General features: G+C 62.2%; 1 protein-coding gene across 10 annotated transcripts in view; it reads left to right on the forward strand.

The window, feature by feature from the left end:
- Nucleotides 1-20,221, forward strand: part of SH2B3 (SH2B adaptor protein 3) — a 29,638-nt gene that overhangs the window by 2,622 nt on the left and 6,795 nt on the right. For 3 of the 10 annotated variants that reach the window (XM_054844382.1, XM_054844383.1, XM_054844385.1), the window contains 2 exons: nucleotides 6,701-7,486; nucleotides 19,932-20,033. In XM_054844382.1, the coding sequence (XP_054700357.1) occupies nucleotides 6,728-7,486; nucleotides 19,932-20,033 (861 nt within the window). In that variant the 5' untranslated portion in view covers nucleotides 6,701-6,727. Of the gene's footprint in view, nucleotides 1-1,661; nucleotides 1,961-5,664; nucleotides 5,814-5,947; nucleotides 6,346-6,700; nucleotides 7,487-19,931; nucleotides 20,034-20,221 lie in introns of those variants that run through there. The other 7 variants (XM_054844381.1, XM_054844384.1, XM_054844380.1 and 4 more) reach the window with 7 other exon arrangements.

Raw genomic sequence — 20,221 nt, forward strand, 5'->3', positions numbered from 1 at the left:
GGCGCGGACCCTCTGCCCCCGCGGAGCCCCAGCACCCCCGCTCCGGGAGCGTGATCCCCCTCCTCTGCCAGCCCCCAGCCCTCGGACTGCTCCCCACACCCCCGCACGCCTTTTCTGCGGGGGGACGCTCTTATCCCGGGCCTCTTCCTCCGGTTCCCTCCGTCCAGGGGCCATGGTCACCCTCGGGGACCCCCATCCTCCCAGCACCCATTTCCCCTGTTGGCAGTCCTTATCCCAGTGGCGCTGTTCTCCTGTGGGTGCCCCCCAATCCTGGGGACCCTCATCTTTCCAGCACCCCTTTACCCCAGAGCACCCCTTCTTCTGTGATCCCTGTCCCCCTCAAGGTCCTGCATTTCCCAGCACCCCTGTCCTGGAGACCCCTGATCCGGGGGTGCAGCAGGCATGGAGCCAGCCCTGCCCCTCTCCTTCGCCTGCCCCCTGCAGCCCCTGGCATGGGGGTGGCCCCTCTCGGAGGGTGCAGGACCCCATGGGGTGATGCCCACCTGTCCCAGCCACTGTTGTAGGGTGCTGCCCTGCCCATGGGGGCTGTGCCCTGCCTGCCTGCCCTGCTGCCCCCTTGTCCTCTGCCCCCGTGCCTGCTGCGAGTGTCAAGCGGAGGTGCCAGCTGGAGCCAGACTCCTCTGGCTTTCTGCTCCCTGCGGACTTCGTTGGCTCGCAGGCACTGCCTGCCTTGGCAGGCACTGGTGCTCGGAGCACGAGGCCGATGCACCGGCACACAGCATCTCGGTGGCCTCCCCATGCCCTGCTGGCATGCCCAGTGCTGTTTGTGCCAAGCCCCAGCGGGTTCACCCGCAGAGAGCCTGGACCCGCTGGCTCCGAAAGCGGCAATAACACGGTCATTGCTGCCCGGGCTGGGATTTACTGTCAAGGAAACCGGGATGAGTTGTCGAGCTGCGATTTCGATATTGTTGTTGCAAATGGATTCAAGATGTGCTGGAGTTGTGGGCTGATGTCCCAGGGACTTTTTGGGTTGCTGTGCTTAGGTAGGAAAAGCAGCCAGAGAAAGAGGCGGCCGGTGCAGCGACCTGGCGCTCCCTGCTCTCGTGCATCCCTGTCTGCCATCGGGCTTTGCTGGCAGGTTACGGGACTGGAGTTTAAAGGCCCGTGAAATTACTGGCAGGTTTCACTTTGACTCGCCTCAGATTTCTTTTTAACTTGCTTTAGGTGCAGGAGCGCCTTGTCCCTGTACATTCCCCCTGACCCCGATACTGCTTTTATTTTCTCCTTTGCCTTTATGCATTTATTGCCTCTGAGAAGATTGTTTTGGTTTCACCAGAGCCCGCGGGGCAGCGGCTCTGCCAGCGCTGTGTGTCACACCGGAGAGATTTGGGTGCAAGTGCCGGTGGCTTTTGAGGGGTCTTACCTCCTCCTCACCCAGAGCAAACCCTCCCCACCCACCCAGGCATGCGTGGGGCTGCTGGGGCTGACCCTGGCACTGCGAAGGCGTCGGGACAAATCCCAGTGGGTAAGACGAAGTGAAAGTGGAAGAGCTTGGCGCTGGTGAGGTTTGTGGTACAGCCAGCGCTGCTGTTGCTCGGCGAGGTGGAAGGGCCAAATGCAGCGGGGGACCGCTGCGGCGGGGAGGGAGAGCTAGGTTGGCAGGGGACTGAGCTGCCGGCCGCTCCCCTGTCCCCGTGGGTGAAGCCGGGGTCCCCCATCCGGCCGCTCCCCTGGGAGCGCTCCCTGCGCCCGGTTTCTCCCACGCCTACACCGCAGCGATTCATTTCATGCAACAAAACAAACGCTGTCAAAAGAGGCCACCCCGCTGCCGGGCTTTTCCCCACAGGCAATGTGTGTAGGAGAGCGTGATGGTGTAAAACAGGCTGCAGGGTGCCAGATGCCACAGTGATGGGCGCTCGGGTGAACGGAAGCAGGCAGAGGGTGTCTGGGAAGCTGGGCTGGTCACAGCGGCTCATCCTGGTGAGCTCCTATGGGTCAGGTAAGCCTGGAGCTTGCATTTGGCCCGAGGTGGGTTTGGGGTGGGCTGTCTCCATCCGTCTCTCCCGGTGGAGCGATCAGGGGAAGCCAAACGGGTGGATTTCCCCTGGATTTAAAGTGCCGTAACATCAGTCACATCCCCAGAGGTCTGCAGCGCTGCTCAGCCCACGCAGAGCTGCAGATTAAGGCCAGCTTTGCCCTTTAATTTAGCGAGTTGTGTAGTGCTAGGCGGTCAGATGGGGGGGGGGGTGTCACTGTGAGAAAGTGGGGACAGGGGAGCAAAATCAGCCTCCCCAAACCTCCCGGCTTTTAACCCGATTTCCTAAGAAAACACAGCCTGTGTGGGCGTGCGGTGTGGAGGATCTCTCCAACCTGCTTCTCTGTTGCTTTTTAATTTTTTGGTTCAGTTCAGCCAGAGGAGAGAGAGGGAAGGTCCTGAGACACCCTGGGGCCCTCCAGCTTGTGTGGAAACAGCCGGTGGGTCGCAGGGAGCGATGGTGCTGTGCCATCACCCTTACGAGACCCCAGAGAATCCACACCACCGCGGTGGGCTGCTCCCAGAGAGAAGAGCAGGATGGTGCTGAGCAGTTTCTGCTGCGGGTTGTGTGCCGGCCTGACACACAAATAACCTCAGCTGTTCTCTAGCAATGCTGTCCATATGTGGGTGCTCTTTCGTGGGGGGTCATAGGGGCCCCGTCGCCCTCCTTCCCTCCCATGGAGTCCCTCTGCTGCCCTGGGTGCGTGGGCTGGGGCTTTCTGTTCTGCTTGGGGTAAATCAGCAATGTTTACCCCACTGGTGAAAGTGGGCTGCTGGAAGGGAGAAGAGGCTCAGCTGAAGGGCAGCAATAGAACTTCATGGGACTTTCTGGGAGCACGGAGTGGGGGCTGCTTTCCATGGCCGTGCTCGCGCTGCAGCGAGCGTGCCCAGGCCAGGGGCTGTGCCGTAAACACGTCGTGTTGTGACCCAGCTTGGAGGAGACTGAAATTGGGGTGCTCCCCCCCACCCCCCTCTTTACCCACATCAGGAGGCTGCAGCCACCCCCTTTTCCCACCTCTCCCCCCCGCACCAGCCCCTCTCCTGCCTCACTGAGCAGCGGCGTCTCCGTGACCATCCCCAAACGGCCGCACCACCCCACACTCTCAACCCAGGGTCGCATCCAGCTGGTCCTCCAGCATCCACCACCCGGGGGATCGGGATGCAGAGAGGGGCTGCACCGGCACCATCTCAGGGGAATGCTCCCCAAAACCCAACCCTTGTGAGCCTATCCCTGTCCGGCTGGCCCCCCCCGGGGACCCGCATCCCCCTGACCCCCCCCGGGACCCGCATCCCCCCGAGCCTCCCGCACCGGATGCTCTCCCATTGAAAAGTGCTGTTCATTGTAACCCAGCCTTTTATAGCCGCCTCGCGAGAGGGCTGCGGGGCCGTGCCAAGAAAGGCTGCTGCCGGCTCAGAATAGCTCTTTTCATGGAGGACATCCTGGGAAGGAACAATGTTCCTGCTCTTGGGATTGTGGGAACTTTGTATTTCTGCCACTCTGGGAGCTGCGGGGCCGATGAGGGCGTCTCCCAGCCCCTCGCTTCGCTCCCTTCTGAAAATAGTCCTTAGGGTGAATTTTGAATAGCCTATAAAAGGGAGCTGGAAACGCCGCCGGCCACTTTTCATCCAGTTGGGGAACAGTTGTTTCTGGGAGAGACAGCACATAAATCAAATTTCCTATTTACATTGCTGGCGTGCATTTTCCTGGCGTGGAGAGTACCGGTGAGGAGTCGTGGCCAGTTTCATTTTCGGATCGCGGTGCGCTGGCTGCGCTGCACATGCTCCGGGTCTGCCTGTGCACGCGCGTGTGCGAGCACGGCTCGCTCAGCGCGGGGCACGGCAAGGCAACGCAGTCTCTGCTCCGTAACCTTTTCCTTTGAGGCCAGATTTGCAGCGCTGGGTGCTGGAGGGTGCCCTTCCCGTGCAGCCGCAGCCCCCTGCGTGGCTGTTCTGTGGTGGGAAGGCAGCGGGCCAGATCCTGCAGCCCCTCCGTGGCACGGCTGGCCAGCTGGCTCCGATCCACTCATCCTCCGGGAGCGGGTGGCAGAGCTGCGGCGTTGGCTCCCAGCATCGCCCCAGCGCTGCTCGGTGCTGCCGGCTCCTCTGGGTGCAATTAAACAGCAAATGCATTTACTGGGATTTTTGCCACCACAAAGGCACAAATAACCCATTGCCGGATCCAAGCCGTGGCCTCGGGGTTACCGTCCTGGCCGGTGCTGGCACCCGCTGCCGCAGCAACGCTTGCCAGGTTGGGCAAGAGTTTAATGAGATCTCCCGGGGGCGGCTCGGCTGTGGGGCTGGATCCTGCGCAAGCCAGGGCTCGCAGCCCCAGCCTGCATCAAAGCCAGCCCACGGCCGGTCCATCCCATCTCGCTCTTCCTCGAGGTCCTGGCCCAGCACCCCAAAACAACCGCGGCACCCAAAACCAGCCCCGCGGTGGGGCGGGCTGGGCGACGTACAGCTCTTCCAGCGGCCGGGGGGGCACGTTAGCCCCCCATCCCAACCAGCCCACGGGCTGCATTCGCCAGTCAGCGCAAATTAAAGCTGTGAGCAGTTGCAACGAGTTCTTCGGCTCCGTGGTGACCTGCAGGACAGCTGGGAGCCCCTTTAGGAACGTGTGGGGTATAAGGGATGCGGATGTAAAGCCCGCCTTGAAGCCACCGGCTGCTGAATTCCGGCATCATGGAGCACGACGGGCTGGAGCAGGGAGAAGCCCACCCGGCAGCGGGCACTCGCATCCCTGCGGCGTGTCCCTGCCGAAACCTGGCGCCAGGCGGAGGAGCGGGATGCTGCTGCGGTAGCTCAAGCGTGGATTCAGCCGGGTTAGCCATTTCCACGTGAGAAGCGTGCCAGGCAGGAGCAGGGAGGACGGCATCGTGGTGTGTGCCGGTGCCGGCAGGAGGAAGCGCTGGGGATGTATTTCCCATCGTTACGCTGGTTGAAAAAAGCACGTTGCTACCGGAGACGGCCTTCGGCTGCTTCCCGTCGCGTGGTACAGTCGAAGCTCAGCTTTTCCCGCGCTGCAAACCTCTCCTGAAGCCGGCATGGAGCGAGCTTGGAAACTTGGAAAGCGCATTCCCAGTTCTAGGAATCTCCCGCCCACCTCAGGAGCCATCCGCACCGGTGCCCCACTTCCCTCTGCATTTTCGGGGAGCATCCCGCCGAGCGTGCCGGCAGTGCCGCCGGCTGCGGTGGTGATTCCCGGGTGCCGGGAGGAAGTGGGAGCACAGCGGGAGGATGCTGAGTCATCTGCAGGCTGGCGGAGCTGATAGACGGCCGCGCGCGGGGGCCCCGCCGGGGGGTTCGGCCGGGCCACAGGCGGGAGCACGCCCGGCACCGCCGCAACGCCGGCCGGCCCCGAGCCTCGGGCGGCTCTTCTGAGAAGCTGGGCCCCGGCGAGGCTGGTGGGGGGCAGATAACATCTCCCCTCGCCTAGAAACTTGGTAGGAGGTACTAGGAAGGGTGACGGGTGGGCAGAGATAGAGGTCCACTTCCCGGCGTTATCGCCTCCCCGGCTGCAAACAAGATCCGCTGTGCCGCATCGCCCTGCTTGCTTCCTCCCAGCCCCTCATTTTTTGCCACCCCCCTTTTTTTTTTTTGTTTTTTGTTAAATTTTTCCTCCCCCCCCCTGACAAATGCAATCACTTTTCCTCCCCTCCCAGCAGCCGGGGCGCTGCTGCCGAGCGGCCGGAGTTTTGAGGAGGAGGCGGCGGTGCCCGTGCTGGTGCAGCAGGATCCGGGTGGGTTGGCCAATGTTTCCTGCCTGAGCAGAGTGCACGGCCCCGATAAGTGCCGTGGGCGAGCACGAGGTTCGGCGGTAAGCAGCGCGGCGCAGCCAGGCCAGCCGTAGGCAACGCCGCTGCCGGGCTCAGCCGGGCACGCTGGGGCGATTGCACGCCGGCCACGGGCGCCATCAGATTGGCCTCGCAGCAAAATCTGCTCGGGGCAGAGATACGGCGTGGGGTGCCGGAGCCCAACGGCCCCTGTGTCCCGCAGGCTTCGGAGCATCCCCCCGGGAGATGTGCTCATCCCTGGCCGGTGGGGCTGGGCGGATCTGGCAGGCGAGGCAGCTCCGACCCTGGATGGCTGCAGCTTTTCATGTTGTTTCCTCCCCCTCGTGCCCCCACTCCAGCTTTATCAGCTCCGTTGAATCAGGTCCCTGGAGGGAAACCCATTGGCGCTGCGAAGCCTTGGCAGGAGGCGAGCGGATGCGGCCCGGCCGGGCGTCCCCGTGGGACGGCGGGCAGCTGCAGGCAGCTGTGTCGGCAGGAAGCCACGCAGACGCCCTGCGCCGGGACCTGCCTGCACCCCACCTTGCAGGTGGGGAAACTGAGGCACGGCCCTGCGAGGTAGGGATGGGGATGTGAGGCGCTGCGGTGGGGCTGAGCGCTCGGCGTCTTGCATTGCCGCTGCCCGTGCCAGACGGCGGGTCACGAGCCGTAGCGGTTGCTCACGCGGCCGTGCCGCTCACCGGGGAGCCGGCTGCCCCTGGGCCGGCTGCGACGCGTGTCCCCACGCTCTGCCCCGGTTAACGAAGCGGCTTTGACGGGGGCCAAGCTAACCACAGCGCACCCTGGGCCGCTCGCCCCGCGGGTATGCATCCAGAGCGGCGCGCGGCTGTGCCAACCGGGGGCTGCCGGGGCAGGGAGGAGATGTCAGGGCGTGGGGGCTGCTCTAACGCCGCCGGTGTGCTCTGTCTTGCAGCGCGGCCGCCTCGCTGGAGCCACGGCAATGAATGGGCACGCTCTGCCGGCCGGCACGCCAGCACATCCCCGGGGCTGGCATGAGTTCTGCGAGCTGCACGCCATCAGCACCGCCAAGGAGCTGGCGCGGCACTACCTGCGCTTCGCCACCGAGCACCCGCACCATGACCTCCTGGCCGCTGAGAACTTCTCGGTGCATTTCACCGACCTCTTCCAGCAGTACTTCTACCATGAGGTGAAGGAGGGCTTTGCTATGAACCAGCTCCGCATCCTGCCCGCCGGCCCGGCGCGGGATTACCGGGAGACGCACCGGCGGCACACAGACGCCTCCCTGGGCACGGTGGCCACCAAAGCTGAGGTGGAGCTGGGCGCCCGGCCCGAGCAGCCCGTCCGAGCCCCCGAGGCCACCCCGACGGGACTGCGCAAGTCCCGGAGCTCGGAGGAGCTGGCGGGGCCGGCACGGCGGCCCTTCTCGCTCAGCCAGCTGCGCAGGAGCTGGCGCAGCCTCTTCCGACGCCGTTCCTCAGACGCCCTCCCCGGGGATGGGGACGGGGAGGCGGCGGCGGAGGCGGCTCTCAAGCCGGGACTGGGCAAGCGCATCCTGCCGTGGGGGCTGTCGCGGGAGCAGCCCCCCGAGGTGCGCAAGGAGGGGCTCCTCAAGTACGGGCTGCTGGACGAGACCTCCCTGGACAGCGGGACGCGGTGGCAGCGCTGCCGCCTGGTGCTGCGGCGAGCCGGGACGCCCGACGGCGAGGAGTACGTGTTGGAGCTCTTCGACCCGCCCAAGGTAAGGACCTGCCGGCTTTTGCCCGTTTCGGCCGGGCGACGCTGTGGGTATTGGCGGCGGGTTGGGGACGATGCCGGGGTGCTGGCACGTCCCAGGGGGAGGAACGGGGCCGTGGTGCGTCCCTGGTCGCAAGGGTCTCTCCCCGTGGGCAATGTCTGGGCACGAGCCCGGGATCCGGCGCTGCCGCTGCTTTCCATCTGCTCTGGCCGCGGAGGCTGCACCCTGTTTGTTTGAGACCTCTGGGAAGGAGAGCCCAGCCACCGCCGTGGGCTCACGTTTCGGGGGCGAGAGATGCTGTGACCACGTGCCAGGGGTGACGCAAACGCCGACTGTTGCAGTCGCCCAAGACGCAATTGCATTTCTCCCCGCTGGGACCCCAAGCCCGGCTTTTCTGGCTAGAAGCAGAGCGCCTGCTCTGCCCTCGGATGCAGAGCTGAGGTTAAGGGCCGGTGGCCTCCGCACCGCTTGTTCCCAGCCCCGTGGACCCGTCCCAGCAAGGCAGGGGGTCACTGGGTCTGGCGACCCCCAAATTCACCCTGTCCCCGCGGTGCCGTGGCTTCAGCAGCCAGGGCAGCTGCTTGCCTGGGCAAATTGGGAAAGGAAAAGGGAAATAGAAATTAGGCTCTGTGCCTTCCTCTGCTCCCTGTGGGACCTGCAAGGGAGTTTAATTTTATGTTTGTAAGTACTTTTGTGGCTAGAAATTCAGATCCCGACTACCCCGGGGAGCTCCCCTGGTGCTTAGACGCTGGCTGGAGCGGAGATGATGCAGGATGTGAGTGAACGGGGAGCGATGCGGGGGGAGCCGTGGTGTTTAATCTTTAAAAAGACAGTTCCTCCACATGGCAGATCTTACGCAGGCGTGATGGGCTGGGTTTTCTCTTTTTCCTTTTTTTTTTTTTTTTTTTTTTTTTTTTTTTGGTGTGTTTGTTTGACTTTGATGATTAACTTGTGCTTTGGAAGGAGGAGGACTCTGGTAGAGCCGGAGCCTTGTCCCTGCGTTTGGGCTGTGGTTGCTGCTCACTGCTGCAGTGGGGCCAGGGAGCAGCCAGCTGAATTCCTGCTATTTCTGTCAACCGACTCCAATATTACATAGTTTAAAAAAAAAAAAAAGAAAGAAAAAAGAACACCAAAATTGTGAAATCTGAAAGTAAAAGCCAGTTTTGCTCCATTGGTCCAAAAAAAAAAAAAAAAAAAAAAAGGGGATTGCGGTTATTCGTCCCTGTGGGAGCATGTGTCCCCATCCCGGGGCACGGGGAGGTCTGGCTCTGCACAGCACCCCTCTGGGGCTCTCGGAGGGTGCTCCCAGCAGCCGGGCAGCACTGCTGGGTGCTGGCATGGTCCAGCCCCGGCTCGCTCGGACGGCACTGGGCATGTCGGACCCCTCGCCAGGGAACGGCCCGGCCGGTGGGGAGGAGGAGGCATCGGGCTGGTGCTATTTTGGGCGTCGCTGCCAAATCGGCTGCTGGCTTTGCTCCTCTGCATCCTCGGTGGCTGTTGCCCAGACCTGCCCTCGGGGCTTTGCAAAAGCCAAAAATAAAGGCGAAGTGAAGGGATGCCCTCCCGGGCGTGGGCACGTTCTTCCTCTCCCCGCAGCCCCTGACCGGCTTTGACCCACGGCGGGGAGGGGGGAGGCATTTCAAACAAGACATTCAGCAAGTTCACCCAGCGCTCTGCCCCATTATTCCCTGCGGTTTGCAATAAATCTCCGTCCCACGGAGATTTCCCGGTGAGTCCCCGTCACGGCGGGGCTGGGGACCCTGCGGTCCCCCGGGGCCTCGGGCTGGGGGGTTTCTCGGCCAGGTCTGCGGAAGGAGGGGGGATGTTCCTCGCTGGATTTTGTGAGTCTCCGGAGTAAATTGCTTCCTGTGCAAATGTACTCAGGGCGGGTCCTTCCTTTCTAATTAACTGGGCCGGGGCCAGATCCTGTCTCCTTTACAGCAGAATCAATCCAGCCCCTTTCCCAGTAACTGCGGTTGAATTCTGGGGGTGGTGGAAAGTCCCTCATAGAGTTGGTGGGTCCCACTCCCCAAACCCAGCAAGGGAGCAAACCTCAGAGCAGTGGGAACAGAACAGCTTGTTGGTGGTTTGTTTTTTCTTTAAAATAACTAAATAATAACCAGTAAGTCCCCGGGGAGGGCTGTGGGGAGCTCCCTCCCCTCCATCATCCGGCTCTGGGACGCTCACAGGGTTTTGCCGCTGCCTTTTCCCCCCGTGTCGTGGATCTGTTCCTGATTTAAAGATGCCGTTGATCATCATGAAAAATTAATGTTTTTAAACAAGTCACTGTAAAAAAATGGTCCTTGCGGGCTTTCATCCTCATCCGGTCTCTGGACACTTGGGTCATCCTCAAGGTCTTCTCAGAAGCGCCCTCCTCTTCTCCCTTTCTACCCTTTCAATAATACGATGTCAATCCAACTTCAGCTCAGCCCCCCAGCTTTACAGCATCGAGCCAAGTTCCCAGATACTCAACACCTTGCAGTGACCTTGGAAGTGTGGGGTCCGTGGGGAAAGGGGGGGGGGGTGGCCCCACACGTGCCCCACCACGGCTCGCCCGCTGCTCCCTCACTCTGCTTTTGGCAGCTTTTATCTTATTCCCCCCCCCGCCTCTCAGCCTAATCCCGTAACGTGCCCGGCATCAAAGGGAGCAGGGCGCTTTGAAAAGCCCTAATCCCATTTACCGCTTGGGCGGCTGCGGCCAGCGCTGCGCTGGTCCGAGGGATGAGTGCCGGTGAGTCGTGCCGGAGCTGCCGGCGGTCCCTGCGGCGCTGCCCGGCGTGGGCATCCCGTTCCCCGGGGATGTGCCGGTCTTGTGGGAGCTTCAGGCGGGTGAGATGGGGTTTCCCGCGCTCGCAGCTGCTGCTGGGTTGGTTTTGGCGTTGCTCCTTCCTCCCGCCAGCCCCGGGAAAACGATGGTGCCGAGGAGGGATTTGGAGGCGATGGGATCCGGAGCTCTACCGGGAACGGGTCGCAGCCTGGCTGCAGGGCACCGGGTGGGCACAGGGCACCTGGTACGGGGCGGGGGGCACCCGGACCCCCACCCTGGGGACACGCCGGAGGGTGCCGGTGTGCCGGGGAGAGGAGGGGTGCGAGGATGCCGTGCCGCTGAGCGCTGTCAGGGTGAGGTGATGATGCTCTGTGGCTCCATTCTGAGCGCCCGGAGCAGGGGGATATCGGGATATCTATAACGCTTGTACGTATGGGTGTATAAATGGATGGGCACAGGAGAACCAGTGAAACCCTGGGTATGGTTCTAGGGGTGCAGCCCACGTGGATTCTCTGATGTCTAGTACGAGGGCAGTGCTCGCCAGTCCTCCCTGCTTTCTGTGGAGGCACTGAGGGCTTTCTCTTCTGCCACGCCATTTATGCTCATGGAACTTGTAGGATCGAGTAGCTCTGGGGCCTCTCTCCTTTCATAAATTTAAGCTAAAGCTGACAAAATAGGTTTGCATGTTTTAGGGCAGTCCTGTGGGGTTTTGGGGCTGCCCTGTCCGTCAGCTGAGCCCCAGCCCCAAACGCCTTTTGTATGGCCAAGTCCTAAGCTCCATGAAAACTCTGATTTGCAACGGAAATGTCCTGAGCCATTTCTGCTGACCAGATGTTTTTCCAGGAAGGGGAAGGGAAATGGGATTTGCATTTGCGCTGGTTTCTTTATAGCGTTTTAATGAAATCCAGTGCATCCCGTAAATTGATGGCATGCCGAGACAAGCCGGGAAGATTCCTTCCGGTGAAAACCCATGGTGCCTCTGTCGTGGCTCGTACGTCTTCAGCTGTGGCCACAGGAGGAGCAGTATTTTTATCTCTGCTCAGCGTGAGACTGCTTTGACTTCCTTTTTTTTTCTTTTTTTTTTTTTTTCTTCTTTCTTTTTCCCCTTCCTTTCACCTGAAGCTGGTTTCTGAGAACTGCCACCTCCTGAGCCAGCAGGTCCTACGGCACTGCCCTCCGATCGTCAGCACCCGGGGCTCTGCACGGCAGCCAGCCAGGCATGGGGTTGGGGGCACATCCTGGCGTTGTGGTCCCCGTCCCCATCCCGGCTCCTCCTGGAGCAGCTTTGTACTTCCAGGAGCAATTGGGGCTGCTCAAACGTGGCCTTGGGTGACTCAGCCGAGGATATGTGGAGTGGCAAAGGGTGAGCTGCTGCTGGTTCCTGCCTGCAGGGATGGAGAGGCCACGTTTTGGGAAGCCTTGACCCCAGCAGCAGCTGTGTTTGCATCCCTATCCCAGGCCGGGACTTGAGCACCCCCCCTCTTTTTGCAGCACGATGCTTTGCTTCAAATCCAAAGCGCGGTTCCTCTTCTCAGTGACCTGTAAGTATGCTTAAAACTGCACGCGCCAGGTTGGATGCATGAATGCCCTTCTCACCGCTGCAGCCCCGTGAGCTCCTTTGTTCCTCTAGTCCTGCCAAAAAAAGAAAAACCCAAAAAAAAGCTGCAAAATGGCCTTTTCCTCCCAGGGCCGCCATGAGCAGGGCACCCTCTGCTCGCGGGCTCCGGCAAACCCCTGGGGTTTGCCGGAGCCCGCGGGCAGGGGTTGCCCCACAAGAAGGGGTTTGCCGATGATGGGAAGTATCTCAATGTCCCGTCATCGCCCTGGCCCGGGGAAAGGCACGTTTGTGTCAATCTGGATCCCATTTGGTGTCCTCCATCCTGCGAGCCGGAGCAGGCTGGACCACGTGCGCTCCGGCCCTGGTCCCCATGGCTCGCGCCGCATTTTTTTTTTTTTTTCCTTTCTTTTTTTTTGCAATAAGAATGTTAAACAATCCTGGGCTGGTGGGGGTTGCTGCCTTGATCCTCCAGCCAAGAGTGACCCTGTTGCATCGTCCCTTGGTGGCTGGACAGCATGTGGCCGGAGAGCTGCATCCCTCTCCTGGCACCACCTGGGGCTACATCCCTCTCCCTGTATCCCCAGGGACCGATCCCTCTCCTGGCATCCTTCTCCTGGCATCCCCAGGGACCACATCCCTCTCTCAGCACCCCCAGGGACCGCATCCTTCTCCTGGCACCCTTCTCCTGGCATCCCTCTCCCAGCACCCCCAGGGACCGCATCCTTCTCGTGGCCTCCCCAGGCCAGGAGCTGGGAAACCTGCCGCGGGGTAAGAGCCGAAGGGGTTTGGATGTACCGTCATTCCCTTGGAAGAGGTGAAACTACACCCAAAGGTGCCCAAATCCTGCCCACAGACTTTCACCGCCGAGCGGGGGGGGGGCAGCGCGTCCCCTTGCCGCTTTGCTTTCGGCGCTGCGCTGCTCGCTGTTCTTCGAAGGCGCACGGGGCTGGGCGTCCTTTCGGCTTTTTGAGATTTTGGTGGTGACTTTTTCTATATTTTTTTTTCCCCACATTTTTTTTTTTTGGTATCGTAGGGGGAGGGTGCACGGGGGGGGAGGGCAACGAGACAAAAGGTTATTTGTCATTTATTAACCACAACTTTTTCCATCCTTGGTCATGCACGGAAAAAACACTTTTAGCAGAGTAACCACAGCCCCGGCGTTAATTGCTGAAGAGCAGAGTTTCTTATTTTGGAAACTGTGTTGCTGGGATGGAGCTCGCGAGGTCTCGATTTGGGTTGCGAGGGGAAGGGTGCGGGACGGAGCCCCGACGTGCCGCTTCCCCGGCTGCTGGGCTCGTTGGGGTTTGCAGAAGGGCTCGGAGGGTTTCCTTTCTTTTTAACCCCATCCTTTAAAATCCACCCTGCCGGTGTTGGCGGGGGGGTTGCCCCATCGCCGTGACCCCTCTGCTCACGGCGGCGATGCTTCGCTGCCTGCTGGCACGTGGCTCATCGCGGCTGGGGCCGTGTCCCTCGCACGGATGCTGCAGAGCTGCTCGGGTAGGAAAGCACCGCGTGCGAGCTGCGAAGTGAGCGAAAAATGGAGATGTTAAGAGAATCACAGGAAAAGGGACTGGGAAAGCACTCAAGGACTGCGCCGCTTCCCCTCGAGCCTCCCGCAGCTGGGGGTGCGAGGGGCTGCGGGGTGCCAGTGGGTGCGGAAGGGTGCTGGGTCCCGCTCAGCCCCAGCAGCCAGTGTGAGATGCCCGGTGCTGTTTTTTGGGTGGCTGTCTCTCTTTCTTTTTTTTTTTCTTTTTTTTACGGCCCAGGATGTGGTTGTTTCGAGGCTGAGCGCTGCTTCTCTCAAAGGTAAATATTTATGAGCCTGTACAGGCAGCGCAGGGTCTGGAAGGATTCATCCCGGCGGCGGGGGCTCGGCCGGGGCAGACCCCGCTCCTCCCTGCCCGGCAGCCCTTCCCAGCTCTGACCGATGCCTGTGACGGGCATCGCGATCTTCAACGTCGTCTTGAGATGATGTTAAAAATGAAGCATTTTGGGCAAGATCTGCTTCCTTCAGCCAGGCAGGGCGCAGCACCGGGCAAGGGGCAGGTCCTGCTTTGGGACTGAAATACCCACCCGGGGCGGCAGGGGGGAATGCTCCTGCTTGGGCTCTTGAAGCTCTTGCATCGTCCTGGGTGATGCAAAACCCCGGGACATCCTGGGGACCCTACGGGGTCTGTGCTGGACACCCCGCATCCCCCCAGCCTCGGGGACCAGCCTTTGGGGTGACTCAGTTCCCGGCTGCAGCCGGCTCCCCCTCGCACGCAGCCACCTTGTTTACTTTCCGTGCTTGTTATTTATTCCAGGAAATTATTAAAGCAGCCCACGCTGGAAACGAATTTGGCTTAAAATGAAAAAAGAAAAAAAAAAAAAGAGGCTGGCGAACACCGCCTGTTTACAGATCCTGTTTATAGCCCCCGTCTTCCCAAACCCCCCTGTGAACGTGAGCCACTGGGCTCCCTGGTTTTGGGGTGATTTGCAGGGTTTTGGGGAGGGAGCATCAACTCATTCACGTGGATTTGGTGGCGGCTGAGATTTATCGATGCACAAAGAGGGGCAGTCAGCCCTGAGGACGGGGTGGGGGTTTCTAGCCAGACCCCCCCCAAACCCCTCCCCGTGGGTATGGATTTACCTGGCGGCTCTTGGGGTTGCGTTTCGCCGCACCTCGGGTTTAGTTTAATAAGAAATGGGGGCCCAGGCTGTGTTTTCTCGCGTCGCCGTTCGCCGGCACTCGGCAGCCGCTCGGGATGGGAACAGAAGGAGCTTTGTGCCCCGGCCACCCCCGAGCCAGCGCTTCAGGCCGGCACAACAGTGCCTCTTGTCACCGCTGAGCCTGGTTCCCTCAGGGATGGCTCTGTCCCCTGCCACAAGCTTCGGGGATGCTCAGAGACGGGGCGTCTTGGAAACTCTTTTGTCCCGCTGGTGTTGGTGGGTTGAGGATGCTGGCTGGGGTTTGGGGAGGGCAGAGAGGGGTTTTTGGGGAGGTGACGGCCAGGGTCTGGGGGGCTTGAGCTCACACAGCAGCCCACGGTGGGGATCACCTCTCCCATTTCTCTGCTTAAGAGAGGCAGGAAACCTCCTACGCCCAGTGCCCCAAGCCTGGAACAGAGAACCCCATGATGGCACTCACTGCTGCTCTCAGTAGGTTTCAGAGTGAACAGCCTCTGCGTGCAGGCAGAGAGGCCAGAGTGTGCCACCCTAGGGTCCTCCTGAGCAACCCGTGAGGGGCTGAGCTGGGCTGGGGGGGGGTCCTGCAGCAGGAGGCACGTGAGAGGCCGGGGGTGCGCAGGGAAATGACCCGAGTCAGTGGGATCCCAGACCCTGTCACCAGCACCCGCGTTGGGGCTGCCCGGGGTGGACCTGTCCCCTGGGGATCAGCCATGGTGCAAACGCCCAAGGAGGAACTTCTGGATTAGCCGTGCTGCGAACCTGCGAGGCTGAGCGCTGGGATTAGCCGTGGTGCAAATCCCTGAGGATGAATGCCGGGATTAGCTGTGGTGCAAACACCCCAGGACCCGTGCTGGGCTTATCACTGGTACAGAGTCCTTGAGGATGACCGTGGGGTTTAACCACGGTGAAAACTCCCAAGGACAAACACTGGGATTATCTGTGATGCAAAAATCCCCAAGGATGAACGCTGGGATTCCCCGTGCTGCAAACCCCCAAGGATGAGTGCCGGTGCAGCAGACACCTTGCACCCTCCGGCACGACCCCCCCCCATCCCCGCGGGACCTCCGTTGCCGCCCCGCCGCCCTGCGCCGGGGCAATGGGACGTGTTTCCCCTCCAGTTTGCCCGGCATCCCCCCCCTGGCATGGGCCTGCGTGCCTCCGTGCTCCTGGGAAATTTCACAAAACTCCCCAGGGCCGTGGGCGCGGGATGTGGTTTTACGCCGGCGTAACCGGGCGCTCGCATCGCTGCAGCTCTCGGTGGCTGTCCGTCCGTCTGTCCATCCGCTGGCAGCCCGGCGGGGCTGAGTCGTGCCCGGGCACGCTGCAGCACCGGCGGAGGTTTGTTCCTTGTGTAAGGGGTACACCATGATTTACAAGAAGTGACGAATCTCGCCCGTACCCGTCAGGGTCCTTGCACAAGGGCTCGTGGCACTTCCCCGCCTCCCGCGGCGTGACTCAGAGTGGAAGCGAAAGAACCGGCGTGGGGGAATCCCCGGCGCGTGGAGGGGCCGGCGGCAGCACCCGCCGCTCTCGAAGGATTTATTCTTTGCTCCGTGCAGCCTCAGCCTGCCGGCCCCGCTGCCACAGCCGTGCCACCTCCGTCATCGCCGTGTCACCGCCGTCATTGCCGTGCCACCGCCGTCATCCCCTCACCACTGCCGCCATTGCCGTGCCACCGCCGTCATCCCCTCACCACCGCTGCCATTGCCGTGCCACTGCTGTCATCCCCTTGCCACTGCCACCTTTGCCGGCAGGGAGCTGACCACTGGCCAAATCCGCTGGGAAGCGGGGGGGTGGCGGCTCCGGCTCCCTCCTGTGCAAACCAGCGGTCTGGGTGGGGGCGGTTTTGGGAAATCAGCTGAGCCTGGGGCGGGGAGGGGGGTGTCTGGGTGCGTGGTGGGTGCCAGCACCCTGCCGATGCATGGGCGGTGCCGGTGAAGCCTGGAGGCACCCGCGGCTCTCCTGCTCTCGTTCTTGGAAAGCTGGCTGCCTTCCTCGGAAAAAAGCTCTCCCGGCGTCTGCAGTGTCCCCTGCGCATCCACGCAGGTCGCGCTCCTTACAGCAGCGGCTCAGAGCATCACAGCCAGAGCTTTCCCGGCACGTGTGGGTGGGCTGGGAGGAGTTTTGCTTCCCTTCCCCCCCCCCCCCGCGAAAAAAATCTAAATCCAAAATATCCTTGTTGGAGAGGTGTGGGGGGACCTGCCGTGCCGAGCCAGCTCTCCCCGGCGGTGATTTCCCCACCGCTTGCTTGCACGTGAACGCACGAAAGGCAAGCGGCAAGGTGTGCTGTGAAGGCTGCCGGAGAGAGAATCACCGCGAAGGGAGCCGGCGGCGCTCGTTGGCACGGGCAGCCCACCGGCACCGCGGCCACCCGCGCCCTGGCCTTGCGTATACGCAGGTAGTAAAGAAAGCGAAGCGGTGGGCGAAGGAGCAGCGGTGAGAGCTGTTACCGGGGCTTTGCAAGGCGGAAACGTAGCAGCTCCTCTCCACGTGTGCAACGCCCAAGCGCAGCTGTGACCTTGGCCTGACCTTCAGCTCGCACTCCCGGCATGACCACAGCGCCGAGCTGGCGTCAGTCTCCTTCCTATATGTGACAGATACCGGCAAACCCCACTTTCTCCCGGCCGCCCTGCGCTCCCCAGGTGCGCGCTGGGTGTGGGGGGGCCGTGCCGGCAGCTCCCCGGGCCGTGCTGCATCTCCTCGTGCCGCACCGGTGCTCGCGGTGACACCCCACAGGGACCCCCCCCGGGGCTGGGGATGCCAGGGACACAGGACGGGGCGGGGGGTGCCGTGGGGTGTTCCCCCGCCATGGGTTGAGCCTTGGGCTCCAGTGGGATGCTCTGGGCAGGGAGCAGGAGGGAGTTTCATCCTGGGGGGGCATTTTCCTCCGTCTTCTGGTTTGTCCCGTGTCCCCTGACACTGGGGACAGCTCTGGCCTGGCTAAAGCTTCATATTTTTAAACTCTAGAAAAATCTCCTGCAAAGAAAAACCTGCAAATGCTGGGGGTCAGCAGATCACAGGTGGGAGGACGCCGCTCTCAAGCACTAAATTTAAGTAGGTTGCCGAGAGCCGGCGTGGCTCCTCCGTCCCCAGCTGACAGGACCGTCGTCCCCATCGGTGTCCTGACGTCCCCAGCAGTGCCCGGCCACCCTCAGCCCCTGACAGGGAGTGGGAATTTGGGGGAGCCGGGCTGGATCCTGCTGCCGTCAGCAGCCGGACCTCCCCCATGTCACACCCCAGGACGGCCAATTTTGTGTGTCGGGTGTCAGGACTGGGGGTGCCGCAGCGGCGGCACGGTGCCAGCTGTGTCCTGGGCGCTTGGGTGTGCACCTTTACACGGCATCGTGGCCCTGGGTGATTTTTTGGGGTGCTCAATCTTGTGCTGGGATTTCCTCTATACGCACAGGATCCTTTGGGGAGCGGTGGGGTGAAGTGTCCAGGGAGGGAGCTGATGCCGGTTGGGCTGGGGGGGCTGAGCTGGGGCAACATCCTGAGCATCCTGAGCATCCCATCCCATCCTGAGCATCCTGAGCATCCTGAGCATCCCAAGCCCAGGCGGCAGCGGGGGGTACCCAGCCCCACGATGCTGCCGTGGCATTTCTCTTGCCGAGAAGGAGCCCGTGGGTGCTGGGCGACCACGCGGCGTGTTGAGTGTGCAGTTTTGGTTACCAAGAAATCCCTTTCTCGGTACCAGCCGCCATCGAGTAGGGCATCTTGCGGTCAGGTGTGGCGGTTCGGGGGGGTGGGGGCACCGTCCCTGTGGTAGGCACTTCTGCGAAGCCCGACTGGTTTTTCGGGCGCCGTATCTCTCTGCTGCATCATTTCCTTGTCCCTTTGTGCTCCCCCGTCTATGCTCTCCCCGGGGCTTCGCCGAACTCCCTTTTCCTGGAATTTCCCGCTTTCTAGGAAGGCGGGAGGCCGACCCCCAACGCCATGATCGGGATGCATGCCGATAACGCCCGCCGCGCCGACAAATTCAGGGACGTGCCGGGCGTCACAACCCACATGCGGGAAAACAGCCAGGCCGGGCAACCCATTTGCTTTATCCCTGCAGGACTTTGCACAGGACGCGGTTATCTTCCAAGGGTGGTTAAAAAATAAATCTCCTTCGGGATAAAGCACCGGTGCCACCGCGGCGGCTCGTGGCACCCCGCCTCCGTCGGCGACAGTGATTGCAGCTGCAGCTGCAATCACTGTCGCCGACGGGGCCGGGGGGGTGGTGCCGCGAGCCGCCGCGGTAGCACCAACCCCGTTGCACGATGCCTTTCGGCGAGCGACTTCTAAGAACTTTCTTTTCGGCACAGCTCGGCGCTGATAAGGGCTGATCCCTCTCATGCTGCGTTTCCGGCCCCAAAGTACACCGAGTCTTCGGTCGAGAGTGTCGAGGGAGGGAGGAAGGGGGCGGGGGGGGATGGAAAAACAACAACAAAAAAAAAAAAACCAAACCCCAAAAACCCAACTAAATGTGGTTTAGTGAGCGTGCCATGTCCCCCATCACCTTGTGGGGACCCTCTTGGGGTTGTGCAGGTGGTTGGGGATATGCCAGCCAAAATTTTGTCACGCTGTGCTGGCACCAAGCCCGGTGCAGGGCGACGAGCGTGCCCGGCACACACCGGTGCTGGTTGGGTGTTGCCGGGTTGCACGGTGCAGCTCGCTCGCTCAGATCCGGCCACGGCGGTGAGCACGGAGGGAGGGGGCTGCTCCATTGCCCAGCACCGGAGCAGTGGGGTCCCTGGGGTGTTTTGCACCCAGAAGGGTCCCCAGCACCCGTGATGCAGCCCGGTCCCAGGGGGTGGCTGGGTGGGCACCACGTGCCGCAGCCTCACGGCAGTCAGCGGCTCGCTTGCCGGTGCACGGGGCGTGCTGGGCGGCAGAGGAACCAAAAGCTGCCGGGAGGGGTATTATTAGCCTTTCTGGAAGTGTTTGCTCAGCATTTTGTCATGTGCCTGCGTCAGCACCAAACCGGCCGGGCGGCCGCGGGAGCTCTTGGCACGCTACCACCAAGCGCGCTGCCGACCCCCCCACCCCTCCATAACCGGGGCGCTCCCTGCCTGCACCCCGATTTCCCCATCAGTGCACACGGTCTCCCCGGCACATGCTGCCATGCTGGGAACGCCCTTCGCCCTCCTCTCCTCCACCCGTCCCTCTCCCGCCGGGTCCTTGGGGGCCACCGAGATGGGTCCCCACTCCAGGCGCTGCTCGGCCCCCCCAGTGCGCCCCGGCAGTGCCATGCGGGGTATTTCCTTGCCACATGGGGTATTTCCGTGCCGGTGGGGTATTTCCCTGCAGAGCAGGGTATTTCCTTGCCGGCTGCCGTGCCTCGGGTGGCTCCCGGCAGACTTGACCCCGTCCCAGCAGAGCAGCGGGATGTGGGGGCGATGTTTCGGGGGGGGGGGGGGGGTGGGTGTGTGTGGGGCTGTAGGGGCTCAGCTCAGCCGCTGCACTCCCTTCCGCAGGGCTCCAAGCCGAAGCTGCACGCCGCCTGCTCTGCCGTCCAGGAGGTGCGGAGGTGCACGCGCCTCGAGATGCCCGACAACCTCCACACCTTCGTCCTCAAGGTAGGGCCCGCCCGAGGGGGTCCGCTGCCAGCCCCGAGGCCTTTCCCACCCTCCAGGGTGCACGTGGCTGCCAAAAGCTCCCGTGCCAAATTTCGGTTCCTCTTCCTAGCTGGGGAGGGGGGTGCACGGGGAGGAGGGGGGGGGAATGCGGCATTCAGGGCGGGGGATGCTCTGCCCCAGCTGGGGTC

The sequence above is a fragment of the Grus americana genome, chromosome 16 (assembly GCF_028858705.1).
Source record: "Grus americana isolate bGruAme1 chromosome 16, bGruAme1.mat, whole genome shotgun sequence".
NCBI classification, from domain to species: Eukaryota; Metazoa; Chordata; class Aves; order Gruiformes; family Gruidae; genus Grus; species Grus americana.